The following is a 20075-nucleotide window of genomic DNA, read 5'->3' on the forward strand; positions in this document are numbered from 1 at the left end:
AGAAGACAAAAAGGAGGAAGGAAGGAAGAGAGGGAGGAGAAGGAAAAGGAAAAGAAAGAGAAGAATTTTTCAGCCGTGAGTAGGAAATGCTCTCACCCTCTAATTCCTTAGTACTGAGGTACTCTGGGAGGCATGAAGCAACCTAGGTGGATTGTTTCCAATGCTAGATGTCAAACAACTCAAAACCTAGGTTTCTAGCCCTTTCTTTACCTGGGTAAAAGACCTGGTAAACTCAAAAAGGACTATACTGAAAAATATGGTAACTCCACCTGCTAAGCAATAAACAACACAATACTGAAGAAATTAATTATAAGCCTTCTGCCTGACCCACACCTCAGACTAACTTTGATTAAAGCTTTGTTCTTCCAGGACGTGTTAATCAAATTGCCACTGTATTATATTACAAGGTCTGGCATAAAATAGACTACTCCTCTAAATCAAGTTCTAGTATATAGAAATAGAAATTACAATAGAAGTTGATTAGATGGTTTTACTATATCCTAATAATGTAACAAAGGAACTTTTTTTTTTTTTGTACCGGGGACCAAACTTGGGTCCTTGCACTTGCACAGCAGGCGGAGAAACCACTGAGCTAAATCCCTGGCCCAAAGGAACTTATTTTTAATCCCAGCCGTAAAAGGGCATCATTTACCATCCCCAGAAAGCAATTAGAGAACTTGAACTATCATAGGAGGGTTACACTCAAAAGTAGAGGACATGGGCTGGGGATTTAGCTCAGTGGCACCACGCCTGCCTTGCAGGCACAAGATCCTGAGTTGGATCCCTGGTACTAAAAAAAATGTAGAGGACATAGCACAAGAAACACCCTATGTTTGATCCTCAGCACCAACAAAAAAAGAGAGATCACTAATTTTTGTTACAAATTTTATCTAAAAGAACAACAGGTATATGTTAGTGTATGTGCTGCCGAAGCGAGCATAACAGGTATATTATAAATTTTGTCAACATACATGCTTTTGGAAAACACTAAACTGTATGCTAAAAGTGATATTTAAGTCACTACACACTCAAAGAAACTAAAGAGAAATAAATTTTACTTACGACATTGGATTGTTATCTGGTAGGTAATATATGAAGTCTCTCATAGTCATTTTTGAACGATCTGGTGGCATCTGGCTTTCATTTATGGCATATTTGTTTTTCCATTGTTTCTACATACACAAGAACACACAAAGATCTACTTTTATAAACACAGAATTTCAGATATACAATCTACTTCTACATACATCACAAGTGCTTTAATACTATTCCTACTCCACCTGTGCCTAATTTTAGGAAAAAAATTATAAACTAAATATTAAAAAGTTATAGTACATACCCTTAAGTGAAATAAATAGGACACACATACATAAATATAGAATAATTTCTCTGGTGTGGGGGTCGGGGTTTTAGCTCAGTGGTTTCAACGTCTGCTACGCAAGCACAAGGACCCGAGTTCGAGCCCCAGTACCAAAAAAAAAAAAATCAAGGCAACTTCTCTGCTGTGAAAAACTAAAAGTGTAAGTAAGGATCAAAATGTATAATTGATATTGTTAAATAGGAAGAAAAGGTCTAAAGGAGTAGGAGAAGTGGGAGGGGTAGGAAAAAGGAAAGAAGGGAAAAGAAAAATATGAGAAAAGGAAAAAAATGGAAACAAAGTCTCTGTAAAATAGGGAAGGGTGGAGGAGTGAAGGGAGGGCAGGGGAATGGGGAAAAAATAAGAACCAAGATACATCATGTAAAGGTACAAGATCCCAATGATGAATGTAACTGTATTGTATACCTAAAATGTACCAATAAACTTAAAGAAAAAAAAAAGTTATAGGGCCGGGGATTTAGCTCAGTGGTTTTATCGCCTGCTGAGCAAGCATAAGGACCTGAGTTCAATCTCCGGTACCAAAAAGAAAAAGAAAAAAAAAGTCCCTGGGCCAGGGATTTAGCTCAGTGGTGCCGCCACTGCCTTGCAAGCACAAGGTCCCAAGTTCAATCCCCGGTACCAAAAAAAAAAAAAAAAAAAAGAGCCTAGTATATTGCACAATATGAAGGCCGAGTTCAAACTCCAGTACCACCAAAAACAGATGTCACTTGGTTTCTCCTCATCAAAGGCTACAGGTGCTTTTCTTCCAAATGATACCACAGTTCCCTAAACAGAAATCTAGAAGGCAACATGAAAGTTGTGATTTTCTTCCCTTACCTTATCCTTTCTCAATTCTTCTTTTAACATTTCCCGTAGTTTCTGGGCTTTGTATAATCGGTATCTGTCTGAGCATAGCTGTTTCTCTTTTGTTCGAACAGGGTTAGGCTGTGGAACACCTTGATTAACCGTAGGTAAGGGAGGAGACTGTGAAGGAACACTGACACTAGGTTCAACTAGACTAGAAGTACTTGATAGTCGCCTTCTCAGGGAAACAGCAGAGGATGATGTATAGGATTCTTCAACATTATTTTCACCATCGATCTTTTCATCACTGTTGAAATTTTTAAAAAAGAACCATTAATCTTCTATATATGCTACTTTTAAAGCCAGGTATGGTGGCACATAACTGAAATCCAGCATGTGGGAGGCTGAGGCAGGGGAATGAAGACTTTGAGGTCAGCCTGGGCTACCAAGTCCGATGGCAGCCTGAACTATTAAACAATAACCTGTCTTAAAAACATACATTCATACATACATACATACATACATAAGACATAGTCTGGTAAAATTCCAAAGCAATAAAGCTTCATTATTTAAATAAAAAAAGCAAAAAGAGTTAACATGTGTTATGTACACATAACAACTCACCATGATAAATGTAATATAAACATGTACTAATAAAAATAAATTTTTAAAAAATCAATCTGGGCATAATAACACATGCCTATAATTCCAGCACTCTGGAACTGAGGCAGAAGAATCACAGTTTCAAGCGCTGCCTGGGCAATTTAGCAACTTTAGCAAGACCCTGTCTCAAAATTTAAAAGGTGGAGGAGTTTTGGAAAAATGGTGGAGCAGTAAGTGCCAGCAACTCAGCTTCTCCAGGACAAGGTGTCTATAGAGTCTGGAAAATAGTAGTTTAGAGAGTTATCAAAGTGAAAGGAGGTTACCTGGAGCCAGGAGGGAACTGACAATGGCGGGGGATAATTGATATAGAAGAAATAAAGGAGAGAGGGGAACCTTGCAAACCTCGCTGCAGAGAGCAGCTGGCCAGTCACCAGCCGAGAAAGTGAATCCAGAGACTTTCACTCACAGAACCGGACAACCAGACTGGGATTGAGAGATGCAGGAGCAGTTGGAGCTGCAAGGAAATATGGGATACTACTTCCAGAGCGGCCTTCCACAGTCAATAGCGGATCAGTGGCCCTGGTATAGCGCCTGCAGCCACAATCATGAAGGAGGGCTGCCGGAGACGCCATTGTAGGGAAGACAGTGCTAGAACCTGGGTCCCCCAGCAGCCCCTTGGCTTCTGGACGCACTCCACACTGTCAAGTTCCCAGAGTGGATGGGTGAAGGACAGCCACGGGACAGCCGTGAGTTGGAAAGCAGGCTACAGGAAGTCCCTCTGAGGGGCTGAGGCTGGTGAACACAGACTGGCTCCTGCAGTCAGAGGCCAGGTTCAGCCTGAGTTACACAGGACTGGAAGCTCACACTGGCGCCTGTTCTCACCGTGGAGGTCTGTACCCAACACCGCTCTGGGGGTGGACGGCCACCTCAGACTTTCAGCATGAACAGAGATCCACCCTGGCTTGAGCTCTGCTCCTTAATCCTAGACTGAGGAAAGAGCCATGCTTCCAAAACAATAGAAAACTTTATTTTATTTTATTGTATAATTCTTTATTTAATTTCTCTTCTTTCACTGTTTTCTTCCTCCTATTCATTTTCCCCCATTTTTATTCCATTATTTTCCCCCTTTTTTTAATGAGCAGGTCTGTTTGTGTATGTGTGCTTCTCTTCCTCTCACCTTTTTCTTCCAATATAGTTTTACAGGGTAAAGGAATTCTCCCTTGTCCTTTTATATCCCTCTTACCTTTATCCATATCTTTTCGCCTGACTTCTTTCTCCTGTTTTGTATTCTGTCTCAAATTTTCTTTTCTTTTCCCCCCTCCCTTTTCATTCATCTCTCTTTAGCTTTTTCTAACATTTCTATCAGTCACAGAATCTTTTCCCATACCCATTTCTCATTACCAATTTTGTACCCAGTTTTCCCTGTTATCCCCATCTAAATATATAACATACCTTTACTATCATTACAATCCTGTGCACCCCTCCTACGCCCTTCCCATACCACAAAGCAGAGGTCTTAAAAAATAAAAAAAATTTTTTTAACTTTTCTTTTTTCTCTTCTCTTCCCCTCTCTGGCATTACCCAGTCCCCAACTTCCTGGGCTTTAGATAACTGAGTCTATAAAATCACTGTTGAGCACTGGTTTTTGCCATTAGAGGAGATATAGCCATTGCATTTAGTGAATATTAACTGTGGGTCAATTCTTCGGTTATTATGATGCTTTCAGTATAACCGCGGTTTTCTTCTCTAAAGGGAGACCCTCAACAGGGTCTTATGTTACTCCTCAACTAGCCCTGATAGACACCACTATAACAGATTAGCCTGCTACTACTGTAGCTGATTTGATTACATCAGAATAATCCTGATTCCGTGGACAATTTTATGCCAGTGAATCTGTCTGCCAATTCCACCATCACACCCAAACAGAGGGACAGCAAGAGTCTCTAACTCAAGAACTTCAACTGGGGCCGGGGATTTAGCTCAGTGACACCATGCCTGCCTCGCAAGCAAAAGGTACTGAGTTCGATTCCCAGTACCAAAAAAAAAAAAACTTCAACTGGATCAGAGTCTGCAAGAATGCCTGCAGCCTGGCAGAAAGAAGTCCTGAGTCTGAGTTAGCTTCAGTATTTTGATGGAAGGATCAGAGAAGTTACTGGGGTGTCAGCATTCAGATTCTCTGGCAAAGAAGCTACTTGGGAATCACATATGCAACACCTTATTGGAATATTTATTCTGAGTTCCCACTGGACATCTTATAGTTTTTGTATGTTTCTTGATTTATTTAGTAACATGGGCTTATGTTATGTTCCTTTATAGTTTTTGGGTGCGTGTGTGTGTGTTCATTAGGTTGTGACTTTCATGTCTTTGTTCTTTCATTGGCTCTGATTTAATAGGTGTCTAGGTTCTCTCATCTCAGCTCCCTATCTTCTTTTTTCATCTCAAAACCCTGAAACAATATTAACTTATTTTATTCTTTTTCCAAACACATAAACTCCTTCTCCCAAGTTTTTAAATTTCCTATATTTAGCTCCCTCACATTCACGCTTATCTTCTCTAGTTACTAACCCTCAATCCTCCCCATCCTACACCTTTGGCTCTTCCATATCTTACCTAGCTTATTATCCTCCCTCATCAGCAAGTTCTGACAATCAGACTTCCTCAGTCACAAAGTAAACCTTTCTCCTATATCTCACACTTGCTCCTACAAATATCCTCTGAAAACTCTCAACATTAACCCTTCAACTCAATTAAAAGTACTCCAATAGAATCAGACCCCACATCAACCTTCTCTTCTCATCTACCACTATTCCCCACTTCAAACCTCTCCCTTAGTTTCTAACACTCCTCATCCAACCACCTCCCATTCTTCTCAGCCCACCTCACCTACCACATTATAGAACAATCACAAATAATAAACTATCATAGTGTGTATAGAAACTAGACAAAGACAGAAAATGTAACTAAAAGATCTATCATGCAAAACTTACACACAGAGTCCAAATCACTGAAAGTAAATAACAGGAGTAAAGACAAGCACCAGACATATAAAGCTGTAATTACTCACCGAGAGGCAATATCACACTACAAATCTCCATATAAGCCACAAATGCCTCATTTCTCTAGTCCTCAACCTGCAGTACCCCCTCAAAAAAGAGGGTGGGTGTATGTTTTTTTAAAATTGCATACACACACACACACACGCAAATGGGGAAACAGAAGAGCCCCAAATTCTCCTAACTCTCCCAAGGGAGAGTAAGGGGCCACAAAGGGAGAAGAATATAAACACCAAGTAGCAGAAATCTACAAAAAATTCATAGAGATGAAGAAAATAAATGATTTCATAGACTGGCAGAATGGATTAAGAAGCAAAATCCAACAAAATGCTGTATACAAGAAACCCACTTAGTTCACAAAGAAATTCACAGACTGAAAGTAAAAGGATGGAGAACAGTTCTCCACGCAACAGGAGCCTGGGAAAAAAACGAGGGTAGCTATCTTAGTTGCAGACAAAATAGATTTCAAACCAAAACTAATTAAGAAAGACAAAGAAGGCCACTACATCCTTGTAAAAGGAACACTCCAAGAGGAAGATATGACAATCATAAGTACATATGCACCAAATACTAATGCCCCCAACTATACAAAACAAATATTAATGGACATGAAAAACCAAATAAGCACTAATACAACTGTAGTGGGGGACCTCAATACCCCACTGTCACAAATAGACAGACCATCTAGACAAAAAAATCAACAACAAAATAATAGAACTGAACCAAGCTTTTGAAGAAATGGACTTAATAAATACCTACAGAGTGTTCCACCCTACAAAATCAGAATATACATTCTATTTGGCTGCACACAGGTCATTCTCCAAAATAGACCACATGATGGCTCACAGAACATGTTTAAGTAAATGCAAAGGAATTGAAGTTATCCCCTATATATTATCAGATCATAGTGCAATTAAACTGGAGATCAACAGCATAAGAAACCACAAGAACTGCACAAACACATGGAAATCGAATAACACCCTCCTGAACAACCAATGGGTCACAGAAGAAATTAAAGAAGAAATTAGAGGCCAGGGATTTGGCTCAGTGGTTCTGCTGCCTGCCTCGCAAGCGCAAGGACACGAGTTCCATCCCCAGTACCAAGAAAGAAAAGAAGGAAAAGAAGAAGGGAAAGGGGAAGGGGAAGAGGAAGAAGGGGAAAGGGAAGAAGGGGAAGGGGAAGAAGGGGAAGGGGAAGGGAAGGGGAAGGAGAAGGGGAAGGGAGAAAGAAAGAAAAAGAAAGGGCACATTAGACAGCTTCTACAATTAAATAATGCCAATATAAGATATAGGAATCTATGGGATACAATGAAAGTTCTATGAGGGAAATTCATAGCAGTAAATGCCCATATTAGGAAAACAGAGCAAGCTCAAATAAACAACCTAATGCTGAAACTTAAGCTCCTAGAAAAAGAAGAGCAAGACAAACCCAAAGCTCATACAAGGGAGGAAATTATAAAGATTAGAGCAGAAATCAATGCAATGGAGACTAAGAGAACGATACAAAAAAATCAATGAAGCCAAGAGTTGGTTTTTTGAAAGACTAAATAAAATCGATAAACCCTTAGCCAACCTTATCAAAAAAGGAAAGAAATGGCTCAAATTCATGTAATGAGGAACGAAAAAGGTGAAGTCACAGCAGATCCAGCAGAAATCCAGAGGATCATCAATACCTACTTCGAGAACCTGTACTCTAATAAAATGGAAAACACAGAAGAAATGGACAGATTCCTAGATACATATGAATTACCAAATTTGAACAAAGAAGATCTACACACCCCAATTATAATCAGTGAAATTGAAAATTAATTAAAACTTTATCAACAAAGAAAAGCCAAGGTCCTGATGGCTCCACTGCTGAATTCTAAGACATTAAGAGAAGATCCAATGGGCCAAAGATTTAGCTCAGTGGTTTCATGGCCTGCTGTGCAAGCACAAGGACCCAAGTTTGATCCCTGGTACCAAAAAAAAAAAGAGAGAGAGAGAAGATCTATTGCCATATTCTCTAAACTCTTCAATGAAATTGAAAGGGAAGCAATACTTTCAAATTCATTCCTGGAAACAACTTTTACTTTGATTCCAAAACTAGGGAAAGACCCAACCAAAAAAGGAGAACTACAGCCCAATCTCCCTAATGAACACAGATGCAAAAATCTTCAATAAAATACTGGCAAACAGAATACAGAGGGTCATCAAGAAGATCACACACCCTGACTAAGTAGGATTTATCCCTGGGATGCAAGGATGGTTCAACATATGTAAATCAATAAATGTAATACACCATATTAACAGAGTCAAGGACAAAAACCATATGATCATCTCAATAGATGCAGAAAAACCATTCAACAAAATTCAACACCCATTCATGATAAAAACCCTACAGAAAATTGGAATAGATGGTCTATAGCTCAAGCTAATAAAGGCTATCTATGAAAAATCAACAGCCAACATCGTACTAAATGGTCAAAAGCTGAAAACTTTCATGCTAAAATCAGGAACAAGACAAGGATGTCCACTATCACCACTCCTGTTCAATATAGTTCTGGAAACATTACCCACAGCTATTAGGAAAGAGAAAGAAATAAAAGGAATAAAGATAGGAAAGGAAGAAGTTCAACTGTCATTATTTGCTGATGATATGATACTCTACATAGAAGACCCAAAAAACTCTGATAAAAATCTTCTAGACTTGACAGATTCAGTAGAGCAGCTGGATAGGTCAACACTCAAAAATCAACAGCCTTCTTGTACACAAATAACAGACTCACTGAGAGAGAAATTAAGGAAACAATTCCTTTCACAATACCATCCAAAAAAATGAAATATCTAGTAATCAATCTAACAAAGGAAGCAAAAAACCTCTACACTGAAAACTACAGCACTTTGTTTTGTTTTGGTACTGGGGATTGAACTCGGGGCCTTATGCTTGCAAAGCAGGTGGAAATACTTTTTTTTTTTTTTTGGTATCAGGGATCAAACTCAGGACCTTGCATTTGCATGGCAAGCACTAGAACCACTGAGCTAAATCCCTGGCCCTACAGCACTTTGAAAAAAGAGATTGAAGGGATATAAGAAAATGGAAAGACATGCCTTGCTCCTAGGTAGGAAGAATCAACATAGTGAAAATGGCCATACTTCCAAAACTGCTGTATAGGTTCAATTCAATCCCGATTGAAATCCCAACAGTATATTTCACAGAACTAGAGAAAACAATCCAAAAATTCATTTGGAACCAGAAGAGACCTAGAATAGCAAAAGCAATTCTAGGCAACAGAGACATGGCAGGGGATATCACAATCCCCAACTTAAAACTATACTACAAAGCTACTGTGATAAAAACAGCATGATACTGGCAAAGAAACAGACCTGAGGATCAGTGGAATAGATTAGAAGATACAGAAACAACTCCAGACATACTCAGCTACCTCATCTTAAACAAAGGAGCCAACCATCCTCACTGGAGGAAAGATAGCCTCTTTAATAAATGGTGTTGGAAAAACTGGATTTCAACCTGCCAAAGATTAAAACTAGACCCCTATCTTTCACCAAGCACTAAACTAAAATCGAAGTGGATTAAAGATCTAAGTATTAGGGCCGGGGATTTAGCTCAGGGCTACACAAGCACAAGGACCTGAGTTTGATCCCCAGTACCACAAAAAAAAAGGGCCGGGGATTTAGCTCAGTGGTTCCACCACCTGCTTTGCAAGCACAAAGTCCCAAATTCAATCCCCGGTACCCAAAAAAAAAAAAAAAAAATCTAAATATTAAAACAGAAACACTAAACTTGCTGGAAGGTAAGTTAGGTAGAACTCTCGAAGACACTGGCATAGGAAAAGATTTTATGAACAAATCCTCAGCAGCACGGAAACTTGCACAAAGAATCAACAACTGGGATCTCATCTTATTAAACATGCTTCTGCACTGCAAGAAAAACCACCAACAGAGCTAAGAGACAACCTACAATGTGGGAAAAAATTTTACTACCTGTTCCTCAGACAAGAGTCTACTATCTAGAATATATAAGGAACTCAAAAAAATGAGACACCCCCAAACATAAAAACCCAATTCAAAAACCTGAAATGAACAGACATTGCTCAAACAAGTAAAAGCAGCAAATATATGAAAAAATGTTCAACATCACTGGTCATTCAAGAGATGCAGATGAAAATAACACTGAGATTCCACCTCACTCCAGAAAGAATGGCTGCTATCAAGAAATGAGCCAATAAAAAATGTTAGCAGGGCTGTGGGGAGAAAGGAACCCTTCTCCATTGTTGGTGGGAGTGCAGACTGGTGCAACCACTGTGGAAATCAATATGGAGATACCTCAAAAAACTAGGATTAGAGGTCCCATTTGACCTAGCTATCCCTCTGCTGGGCACCTTTCCAAATGAATTAAAAGAATCATACCACAGTGATATATGCGCACCCATCTTTATAGCGGCAGTTTGTAATAGCTAAAACTTGGAATCAGCCCAAATGCCCATCAACTGGAGACTGGATAAAGAAGATGTGGTTTTTCTATAAAATGGAGTACTACTCAGCCATAAAGAATGAAAAGCTAGAGCCATTTATAGCTAAATGGATGCACATTGAGGCCATCCTCTTAAGTGAAACAAATAGGACACACATGTGTAAATACCGAATAGTTTCTCTGCTGTGAAAAACTAAAAGTGTAAATAAGGTTCAAATGGTATAACTGATAATGTGAAATGGGAAGAAAAGATCTAAAGGAGTTGGGGAAGTGGGAAGGGTAGGAGAAAGGAAAGAAGGGCAATGAAAAAATATGAGAAAAGGAAAAAATGGAAACAAAGTCTCTTTAAATAGGGAGGGCAAGGAAATGGGGAAAAAATAAGAACTAAGATACATCATGTAAAGGTACAAGATCCCAAGGATGAATGTAACTGCATTTTATACCTAAAATGTACCAATAAATTTAATGAAAAAAAAAAAGAAAATAAACGATTTCAAAAAGGAAATGAACCAAAAGTTCACAGCAACTTCACTCAATATGTGGAAGTTTCAGGGAAATAGGTAACAAACTGGACAAGCTAACTATAACAGTTCAAAATTTGAATGACAGATTCAACAAGGATATGGAATCCTCAAAAAGATGTCAGACACAAATACCTGAAATTTAAAAACTGTATAGAATTCATGGGCCAGGGATTTAGCTCAGTGGCACCACACCTGCCTCGCAAGCTCAAGGTCCTGAGTTTGATCCCTGGTACCCAAAAAAAAGTGAATTACACACACACACACACACACAAAGAATGAATTACAGTGAAGAACTCAAAGAAGCCAAGAAGAAAATAAGAGATCATCCAGCAGCTACCAGATGACAATAAGTACACTAATCCAAGGCTGATTAAAGAACCAGAAGGGCCAGAGATTTAGCTCAGTGGTTTTGCTGCCTGCTGCGTAAGCGCAAGCACCTGAGTTTGATCCCCAGTACCAGAAGATTGCACAGATGGGACTTACTAACATGTTTACAGAAATCATAGAAGAAAATTTCCCAAATATAAAAAAAGAATTTAAAATACAAGTAAGTGACACTTATAGAACACTAAATGACAAAAAAAAGCTCACCAAGACATATCCTTATTAAATTACAAGATATACAGCAAGAAAAAAAAAGAATTTTTTTTTGAGACAGTCTTGCACATAGTGCAGGATGACTTCGAACTCATTACATAGCACAGGCTGGCCTCAAACTTGCTGCAACCCTCCTGCCTCAGCCTCCCAAGTGCTAGGATTACAGGCATGTGCTACCATGCCCAGCTCAAAAAAACAGAATTTTTAAAACAGCCAGAGAAAAATAATCACATATAAAAGTAAACCGGTTAGAATCAGCAGGACTTCTCAACACAAACTCTAAAGTCCAGAAGAGCCTGGAGTGAAAAATTTCAAGCCCTAAAACTAAATAACTTCCAAACCAGATAAATTTATCCAGCAAAGCTATCCTTCAAAATAGAGGGAGAAATAACGTATTTCCATGAAAAAGACCAACCAGCTCAAAAGATATATGAGTACTAAACCAGCTCTTGAGAAAATACTTAGTATTTTGGACAGAAACAACAAATCAGACAACTAAAAACACACAGAAAACTAGTAAGGTCGATGGATAAACAGCAACAAAAAACATTAGGAAAAGAAAATCAAAAGATTCACCAACAAAGAAGTAATGATAGTAAATAATCAACACATCTCAGTGGTATCTCTCAACTGTAACAGCCTCAACTCTCCAATTAAAAGACACTTTGACAGACTGGATCAAAACACAGAAGCCAACAGTCTGCTGCACTCAAGAAATTCATCTAATCCAAAAACATATTCATAGACTAAAAATTAAGATAGAAAACAACATTTCATGCACCAAGACCCCGAAAACAAGCAGGGGTAGCAATTCTAATATCAGAGATGGTAAACTTCAAGGTAAAACTGAGTAGAAGAGACAAAAAAGGTCACTACATAATAAAGGGAAAAAAAACAAAAACAAAACAAAACAAAAAAAAATAGTTAAAGGAACAATCCAACAAGAAGAGATAACACTGATAAACATAAATGCACTGAATACCACAGCACTTATCTTTATAAAACAAAAACTGCTAAAATTAAAAGATCAGGGCCGGGGATTTAGCTCAGTGGTTCTGTCACCTGCCTTTCAAGTACAAGGTCCTGAGTTCGATCCCAGGTACCAAAAAAAAAAAAAATCAAATAAACACTAATACAATCATAGTAGGGGATTTTAATACACCACTTTCACAAAGAGGTCAACTAAACAAAAAAACCAACAGAGAAATATCAGAGCTGAACCACACCCTTGAACATATGGACTTAATACACAGTGGTAGCTTGGTTCACAAAACTTGTTTCATGATTCTAGGGAAGATGGCCGTGTTCGTGTTTGTGCAGGGAAGATGGCTAAGGTCATGTTGTCACCCAATACAGAGTTTGTGAACAGAAGCAAAATTCTGCTGAATACTCGTTTTCAAACCAAACTGTTTGCAAACATTAGCATTCGTGAACCCAGGTACCATGGGATCACTATATACACAGTATTCCACCCCTCTACAAAAGGGTATAATTCTTTTTAGCAGCTCATGGTACTTTTTCCAAAATAGACCACACACTATTACACAGCTTAAGTAAATATTCTAGAATTGAGCCGGGTATGTAGCTCAGTGGCACCACACCTGCCTCGCAAGCGCAGTGTCCTGAGTTTGATCCCTGGTAACAAAAAGACAAAGAATTGAAATTACCCATGCATACTATCAGACCACTGCCCAGTGAAAACAGAAATCAACAGAAAAAAAATTTCGGAGAAGGCAAAAACTACTGCGAAATAACATACTCCTAAACAACCAATGGGTCACAGCAAATAAAAATTTTAAAATTTCTGGAAGTTAAGGAAAATGACTGTACAACTCAACAAAACCTCTGGGACACTGAAAGCAGTTCTAAGAGGAGAATTCAATGCAATCGATGCTCATGTTAGGAAAACAAGAGTAAGTCCAAATAACCTTAAAAGAAATCTTAAGACACTTGAGAAACAACAAACCAGCCCCAAACCAAAATTAAGGAGGGAAATTATAAAGAGCAAAAATCAATGAAACTGAGACTGAAAAAAAAAAGTTTAAAAAAATCAACAAATCAAAGAGCTGGCTCTTTGAAAGAATAAATAAAATAGATAAGTCCTTAGCCAGACTCACAAAGAGAAGGAGAAAAAATTCACATCAACACAATTAGAAATGAAAAAGGCTGCCGGGGATTTAGCTCAGTGGTTCTGCTGCCTGCCCTGCAAGCACAAGGACCCAAGTTCGATCCCTGGTACCAAAAATAAAGAAATGAAAAAGGCAAAATCACAACAGACACCGTGGAAATCCAGAAAACAGAAACTACTTCAAAAGATTATTCTCCAAAATGATAAAATGGAAACAAAGTCTTTGTAAATAGGGAGGAATGGAGGGGTTGAAGGGAGGGGAGGGGAGGGGAGGGGAGGGGAGGGGAGGGGAGGGGAGGGGAGGGGAGGGGAGGGGAAGGGGGAAAAATAAAACCAAGAGAGATTATGTAAAGGTGCAAATTTCCAATGATGAATTGTCATTATATTGTATATCTAAAATGTACCAATAAAATAAAATTTAAAAAGAAAGATTACTCTCCAACAAATTAGCAAATTTTAAAGAAATGGAGGGCTGGGGATTTAGCTCAGTGGTTCCGCCGCCTGCCTCAAAAGCATAAGGACCCAAGTTCCAGCCCTGGTACCAAAAAGAAAAAAAAGAAATGGAAAGGTTCTTAGACACATACAATTAAAACTAACCCAAGAAGACATAAATATGCTTAAAACCAGATAACAAGCAATGAAACTGACATGGTAATAAAGAATCTACCAACTAAAAAAAGCCCAAACCAGGCATGGTGGCACATGCCATAAATCCTAGCACTTGGGAAGCTGAGGAAGGAGGACGCAGCAAGTTGAAGACCAACCTCTACTACACAGTGAATTCAAGGCCAGCATGGACTACATAGTGAGACCCTGTCTCAAACAATCAAAAAAACAAGCAACCAAAAAAAAAAAAAAAATCAAAGCCCAAGACCTGATGGAGTCACTCCTGAATTCCACAAAACCTTTAAGGATGCTATATCTCCCATATTCCTCAAGCTCTTCAAAGACATTGAAAGGGATGGAGTGCTCCCAAATTCATTTATGGAACCAGGTATCATCCTGATCTCAAAACTGGATTAAAAACCCAACTAAAAAAAAAAAACTATAGACCAATCTCCTTAATGAACATTAATGCAAAAATCCTCAACAAAGTATTAGTGAATAGAATGCAGCAAATTATCGAAAAGATCATGGGGCTGGGGATTTAGCTCAGTGGTTCTGCCACCTGCCTCACAAGCCCAAGGTCCCATGTTCAATCCCTGGTACCAAAAAGATCATACATATATCATGATGAAGTAAGTTTCATCCCAGAGATGATAGTTCAACATACATAAGTCAATAAATGTAATATGTCACATGAACAGAAGCAAGGTCGAAAACCATATGATCACATTAACAGACACAGAAAAGGCTTTCAATAAAATCCAACACCCCCTCATGATAAAAACCCTGAAGAAGGACTGGGGATTTAGCTCAGTGGTTCCATGACTACTTCGTAAGTGAAAGGACCCGAGTTCGATCCCCAGTACCAAAAAACAAAACAAAATCCTGCATGTTGTTTTGAAGGCTGGGGATTTAGCTCAGTGGTTCCGCCGCCTGCCTCGCAAGTGCAAGGACCCAAGTTCGATCCCCAGTACCAAAAAAAAAGAAAAGAAAAAAGAAAAAAACCCCTGAAGAAAACAGGTATAGAAGGACCATACCATATGATAAAAGCTTTTTATGACAAACCAATAGCCAGCAGCATACTAATGGGGGGGGAGCCTAAAAGCATTCCCCCTAAAATCAGGAACAAAACAAGATGTCCACTATTACCTCTTCTATTCAATATAGTACTTAAAACATTAACTAGAGCAATTAGGAAAAAGAAAGAAAGAAAGGGGATACATACAGGAAAGGAAGAAGTCAAATTATCATTATTTGCAGATGACATGATATCCTACGTAGAAGACCCAAAGAATTCCACCAAAAAACTCTTAGAATTAATAACCAATTTCAGCAAGATCAACACATAAAAATCATTAGCATTTGTGTACACCAATAATGAGCTAGATAAGAAGGAATTATTAAAACAATACCAAAGTACTTTTAAGAAACATGAAACACCTAGGAATTAACCTAACCAAGGAAGCGAAAGATTTCTACAAAGAAAACTACAGTACTCTGAAAAAGGAAATTGAAGAGGACATCAGAAAATAGAAAGATGTCCCCTGCTCCTGGATAGGCAGAACTAATATTGTCAAAATGGCTGTATTCCCAAAACTGCTATACAGATTCAATGCAGTCCCAATCAAAATACCAACAGCAGGGCTGGAGATTCAGCTCAGTGGTTTCGCCACCTGCTGCGCAAGCGCAAGGACCCGAGTTCGATCCCTGGTACCAAAAGAAAACATCTTCAGGGACCAGGGATTTAGCTCAGTGGTTCTGCCGCCTGCCTTGCAACCACAAGGACCCGAGTTCGATCCCTGGTACCAAAAAAAAAAAAAAAAAAAAAATTACCAACAGCAGCAGACATGGTGGTACACACCTGTAATTCCAGCACTCAGGGGGCTGACACAGGAGGATCACTTGGAGTGAGGCCAGCCCAGGTTACATAGTGAGTTCAAGGCCAGCCTAAACCACATAGTGAGACCCTGTCTTAAAGAAAAAGAAAAAAAAAACAGTGCTGGATATGTAGACCAGTGGTAGAACAATTGCCTAGCACACTTGAGGCCTGGGTTCAATTGCCCAGCACCACAGAGTAACTAAATAAATATAGGTTGTTTTTTTTTTTTTAAACCAACAGCATAATTTACAGATCTAGAAAAAAAAAATCCTAAAATTCATATGGAGCCAGAAGAGACCCATAATAGCAAAAGCAATTTTGGGCAACAAAAGCAAAGCAGGAGGCATAGCAATACCTGACTTCAAACTATACTACAAAGCAATACTGATTTGTAAAAAACAAAAAAACAATATGGTACTGGAATAAAAACAGATACATGGATCAATGGGACAGAATAGAAGATACAGAAACTTCTCCAGACACATTCAGTTGATGTTTGACAAAGGGGCCAAAAGCATATGTTGGAGGAAAAAGCCTATTCAACAAGTGGCACTGGGAAAACTGGTTATCTGTTTGCAAAGCACTGAAACTGGACCCTCGTCTCTCACCATATACTAAATTAAAATTAAAATGGGTCAAAGATCTAAACATTAAAACAGAAACATCAAACGTACTGAAAGATAAAGTAGGTAAAACACTTGAAGACATAGGTATAGAAAAGGATTTTCTAGGCCGGGGATTTAGCTCAGTGGTTTCGCTGCCTGATGCGCAAGCGCAAGGAGCCAAGTTCGATCCTCGGTACCAAAAAAAAAAAGAAAAGGATTTTCCAAACAGAACCTCAACTGCACAAGTAAGAGCAAAAATCAACAAATGTGATGATATCAGACTAAAAAGCTTCTGTACAGCAAAAGAATCAATTAGTAGCCAGGTATGGTGGTGCATGCCTGTAACCCCAGCACTGGGGAGTCTGAGGCAGAAGAATCAGCAGGAGTTTGACGCCAGCCTGGGCTACATAGCAAGTTCAGGGCCAGCCTGAACTACGTAGTGAGATCCTGTCTCAAAAAACCCAATCAGTCTATCAATCATATCAATTTGTTGAGGGGAGAGACAACCCACAGAATGGGAAAAAAAATTTGCCAGCTATTCCTCAGTCAGAGGACTAATATCTAGAATACACAAAGAACTCAAAAAAGGTAACCACGTAAATTTAAAAACCTACTCAAGAAATGGGCAAGAGAAATGGACACATGACAGAAGACATACAAATGGTCAACAAATCATGAAAAGAAAAATTTCTTTAAAATAGCAAGGGAGGGGGCCGGGGATTTAGCTCAGTTGTTTCGCCACCTGCTGCGCAAGCGCAAGGACCAGAGTTCAATCCCCAGTAGCCCCCCGCAAAAAATACCAAGGGATCAGGAGAAATCAATCCAGCAGCTGCTAGATGATGCAAAAAAGAATAACATAAGAGCGGCCAGGGATTTAGCTCAGTGGTTCCACGGCCTGCCTCAAAAGCACAAGGTTCTGAATTCGATCCCTGGCACCAAAAAAAAAAAAGAATAACATAAGATTGGTCAGAGTCAATGAAAAAGCAGGAGATAACACAAGTGACACAAATGGTCAACAAATACATGAAAAAAATGTTCAACATCTCTGACCATTAAAGAAATACAAATTAAAACAACACTAAGATTCCATCTTATTCCAGAAAAAAATGCCAATCATTAACAAATCAAACAATAACAAATGCTGGTAAGGCTGTATTGAAAAACAAACCATTCTTCACTGTTGGCGGAAATATAAACTAGTACAACTATCATGAAAGTCAGTATGGAGATTTCTCAAAGAACTAAAATTAGAAATTCCATATGACCCAGAAATCCTCCTGCTAGGTATCTTCCCCAGAGAGCTAAAGACAACATACTATAGTGATACATGCATACCACCACAATTCATTAGAGCTAAATCCTAGAAGCATCCAATATGCCCATCAGCAGACAAACAGATAAAGAAAATGTTATATCTGTACACAATGGAATACTACTCAGCTATTAAAAATGACAAATGTGGGGCTGGGGATTTAGCTCAGTGGTTTCGCCGCCTGCTGCGCAAGCGCAAGGACCCGAGTTCAATCCCCGGTACCAAAAAATGACAAATGAGCCAGGGAGGTGGCTCATGCCTGTAATCCCAGCACTTAGGAGGCTGAGGCAGGAGGATCACTGTGAGGTCCAGGCTAGCCTGGGCTACATAGTGAGTCCAAGGCCATCCTTAACTACACAGTGAGACCTTGTCTCAAAAAAAAAGACAAATGTGAGACATTTGTACAAAAATAAATGTACCTGGAAAATACAATGTTGATAGAAATAAACTATACACACAAGTTTAAATACCATCATGGTATCTCTCGTTTGAGTGAGGCAAAGTACAAAGAGAATAATAAAGGATGGATGGAAGAGGACAAGAGAATGAATCTCTCTCTCTCTTTTTTTTTTTTTGGTACCGGGGATCAAACTCAGGTCCTTGCGAGAATGAATCTCTTGCAATAGGGAAGTGGTCCAGGGGAACAAAGCTGAAGGGTGAGGAGGGGAAGGAAAAATAAGTAGAATAAAGATAAGCCATGTACAAGAACCTAATAACATCTTTAATGTAAATATTATAGGCCATAACATGAGCTATGACAAGTATTATCAACAAGAATGAAAAATGGGATAGGGGAATTGGAGGAGGAGGGAGGGAAGGTAAGCAAAGGGGATAAGAAAAAGAAATAAGCTGTAGTATGTACATGCAGCCACTCCCCAAGATGACTGTAAACTGTATAAACTGCAAACATGTACTAATAAAATTTTAGAAATTTTTTTAAAGTTAAAAAATTTAAAAGAGCTGGGAGTGTAGGTCAGTATGAAGGTTCTGGGGTTCAATCCCCAGTATCCCAAAAAATGAAGAAAGAAAAAGAAGTCAGGTATGATGGTCACACCTGTAATTTCAACACTCTGGAAGGCTGAGGCAGGAAGATTGCAAGCGTAAACTCAACCTAAGCAACCTAGGGACTTAGTGAGACCCTGTATGAAAATTTAAAAGTAAATAAATAAAAGGAGGACTGGAGATATAGCTAACTGGGAAGCTACTGGGTTTAATGTCCAGTACTACCAAAAAAATAAAATATAAAAAGTGGGATTTGGAAGCACAGTTCAGCGGCAAGCATGAGCCTTAGGGTATGTGAGACCCCAGGTTCAATTCCCAGCAACAATAACAGAAAAGAAAAAAAATAAAAATCAATTACTTAAGCTCTGTATTAAGTATGACAGAAGTTGCAACAAAATTTGTGTTTGAAACCTTTTAAGCACAGGTAAATTCTAATGAAGATCATTAATCTTTCTCAAACTGTCAAGTCCCTAAGCACATTAGAGCACATGATTGTATGCTTAGCCCAAACAAACAAAAGACTAAGTTAAAGCCTAGGTAGCCTAATTTTAATCACTAGACAACCAAGGGAACCAGGAATACTGGCACTCACCTAAAATCCCAGAACTCGAGGCTGAGGCAGTAGGGAAACAACTTCTAATGTACAATAGCACTGTAGGATAACTATGATTGGCCACAACTTATTTTATATCTCAAAACAGCTAACACAGAGGTGGATGTTTCCACACAAAGAAATGATAAACTTTTGAGGCGATAGGTACACCAATTACTCTGGTTTGATCATTATACACTGTATGTATTAAAACTGTACAATGTACCCACAAGTATGAATGATTACTATTACCAATGAAAATTGTTTAAATATAGGAAGGATAAAAGGAGATAATAGCCCCGCTGGTGATCCAAGCCTGTAATGCCAGCACTTGGGAGGCTGAGGCAGAAAAATCACCTGTGAGTTCGAGGTAAGCCTGGGCTATATAGTGAGCTCAAGGATAGCCTAAATTCCAAAGTGAGACCCTGTCACCCCCCCCCAAAAAGGATATAGGTCAAGAATTTAAAAGTCTACTTTTCTCATGGGAATAGTACCACACACCTGCAATTCCAGCACTTGGGAGGCTGAGGCAGGAAGAT

General features: G+C 38.9%; 1 protein-coding gene across 13 annotated transcripts in view; it reads right to left on the minus strand.

Moving 5' to 3' along the window:
- The window catches only part of Bdp1 (BDP1 general transcription factor IIIB subunit), a 112695-nt gene that overhangs the window by 90164 nt on the left and 2456 nt on the right, over positions 1–20075 (minus strand). For 12 of the 13 annotated variants that reach the window (XM_021250701.2, XM_021250697.2, XM_021250699.2 and 9 more), the window contains exons 2-3: positions 2195–2468; positions 1063–1172 (exon numbers count right to left, since the gene is read on the minus strand). In XM_021250701.2, the coding sequence (XP_021106360.1) occupies positions 1063–1172; positions 2195–2468 (384 nt within the window). Of the gene's footprint in view, positions 1–1062; positions 1199–2194; positions 2469–20075 lie in introns of those variants that run through there. The other variant, XM_087203188.1, reaches the window with a different exon arrangement.

This window comes from Heterocephalus glaber, unplaced genomic scaffold, assembly GCF_053883595.1.
Source record: "Heterocephalus glaber isolate CG9 unplaced genomic scaffold, H.glaber_assembly_v1.0 deba00001788, whole genome shotgun sequence".
NCBI classification, from domain to species: domain Eukaryota; kingdom Metazoa; phylum Chordata; class Mammalia; order Rodentia; family Bathyergidae; genus Heterocephalus; species Heterocephalus glaber.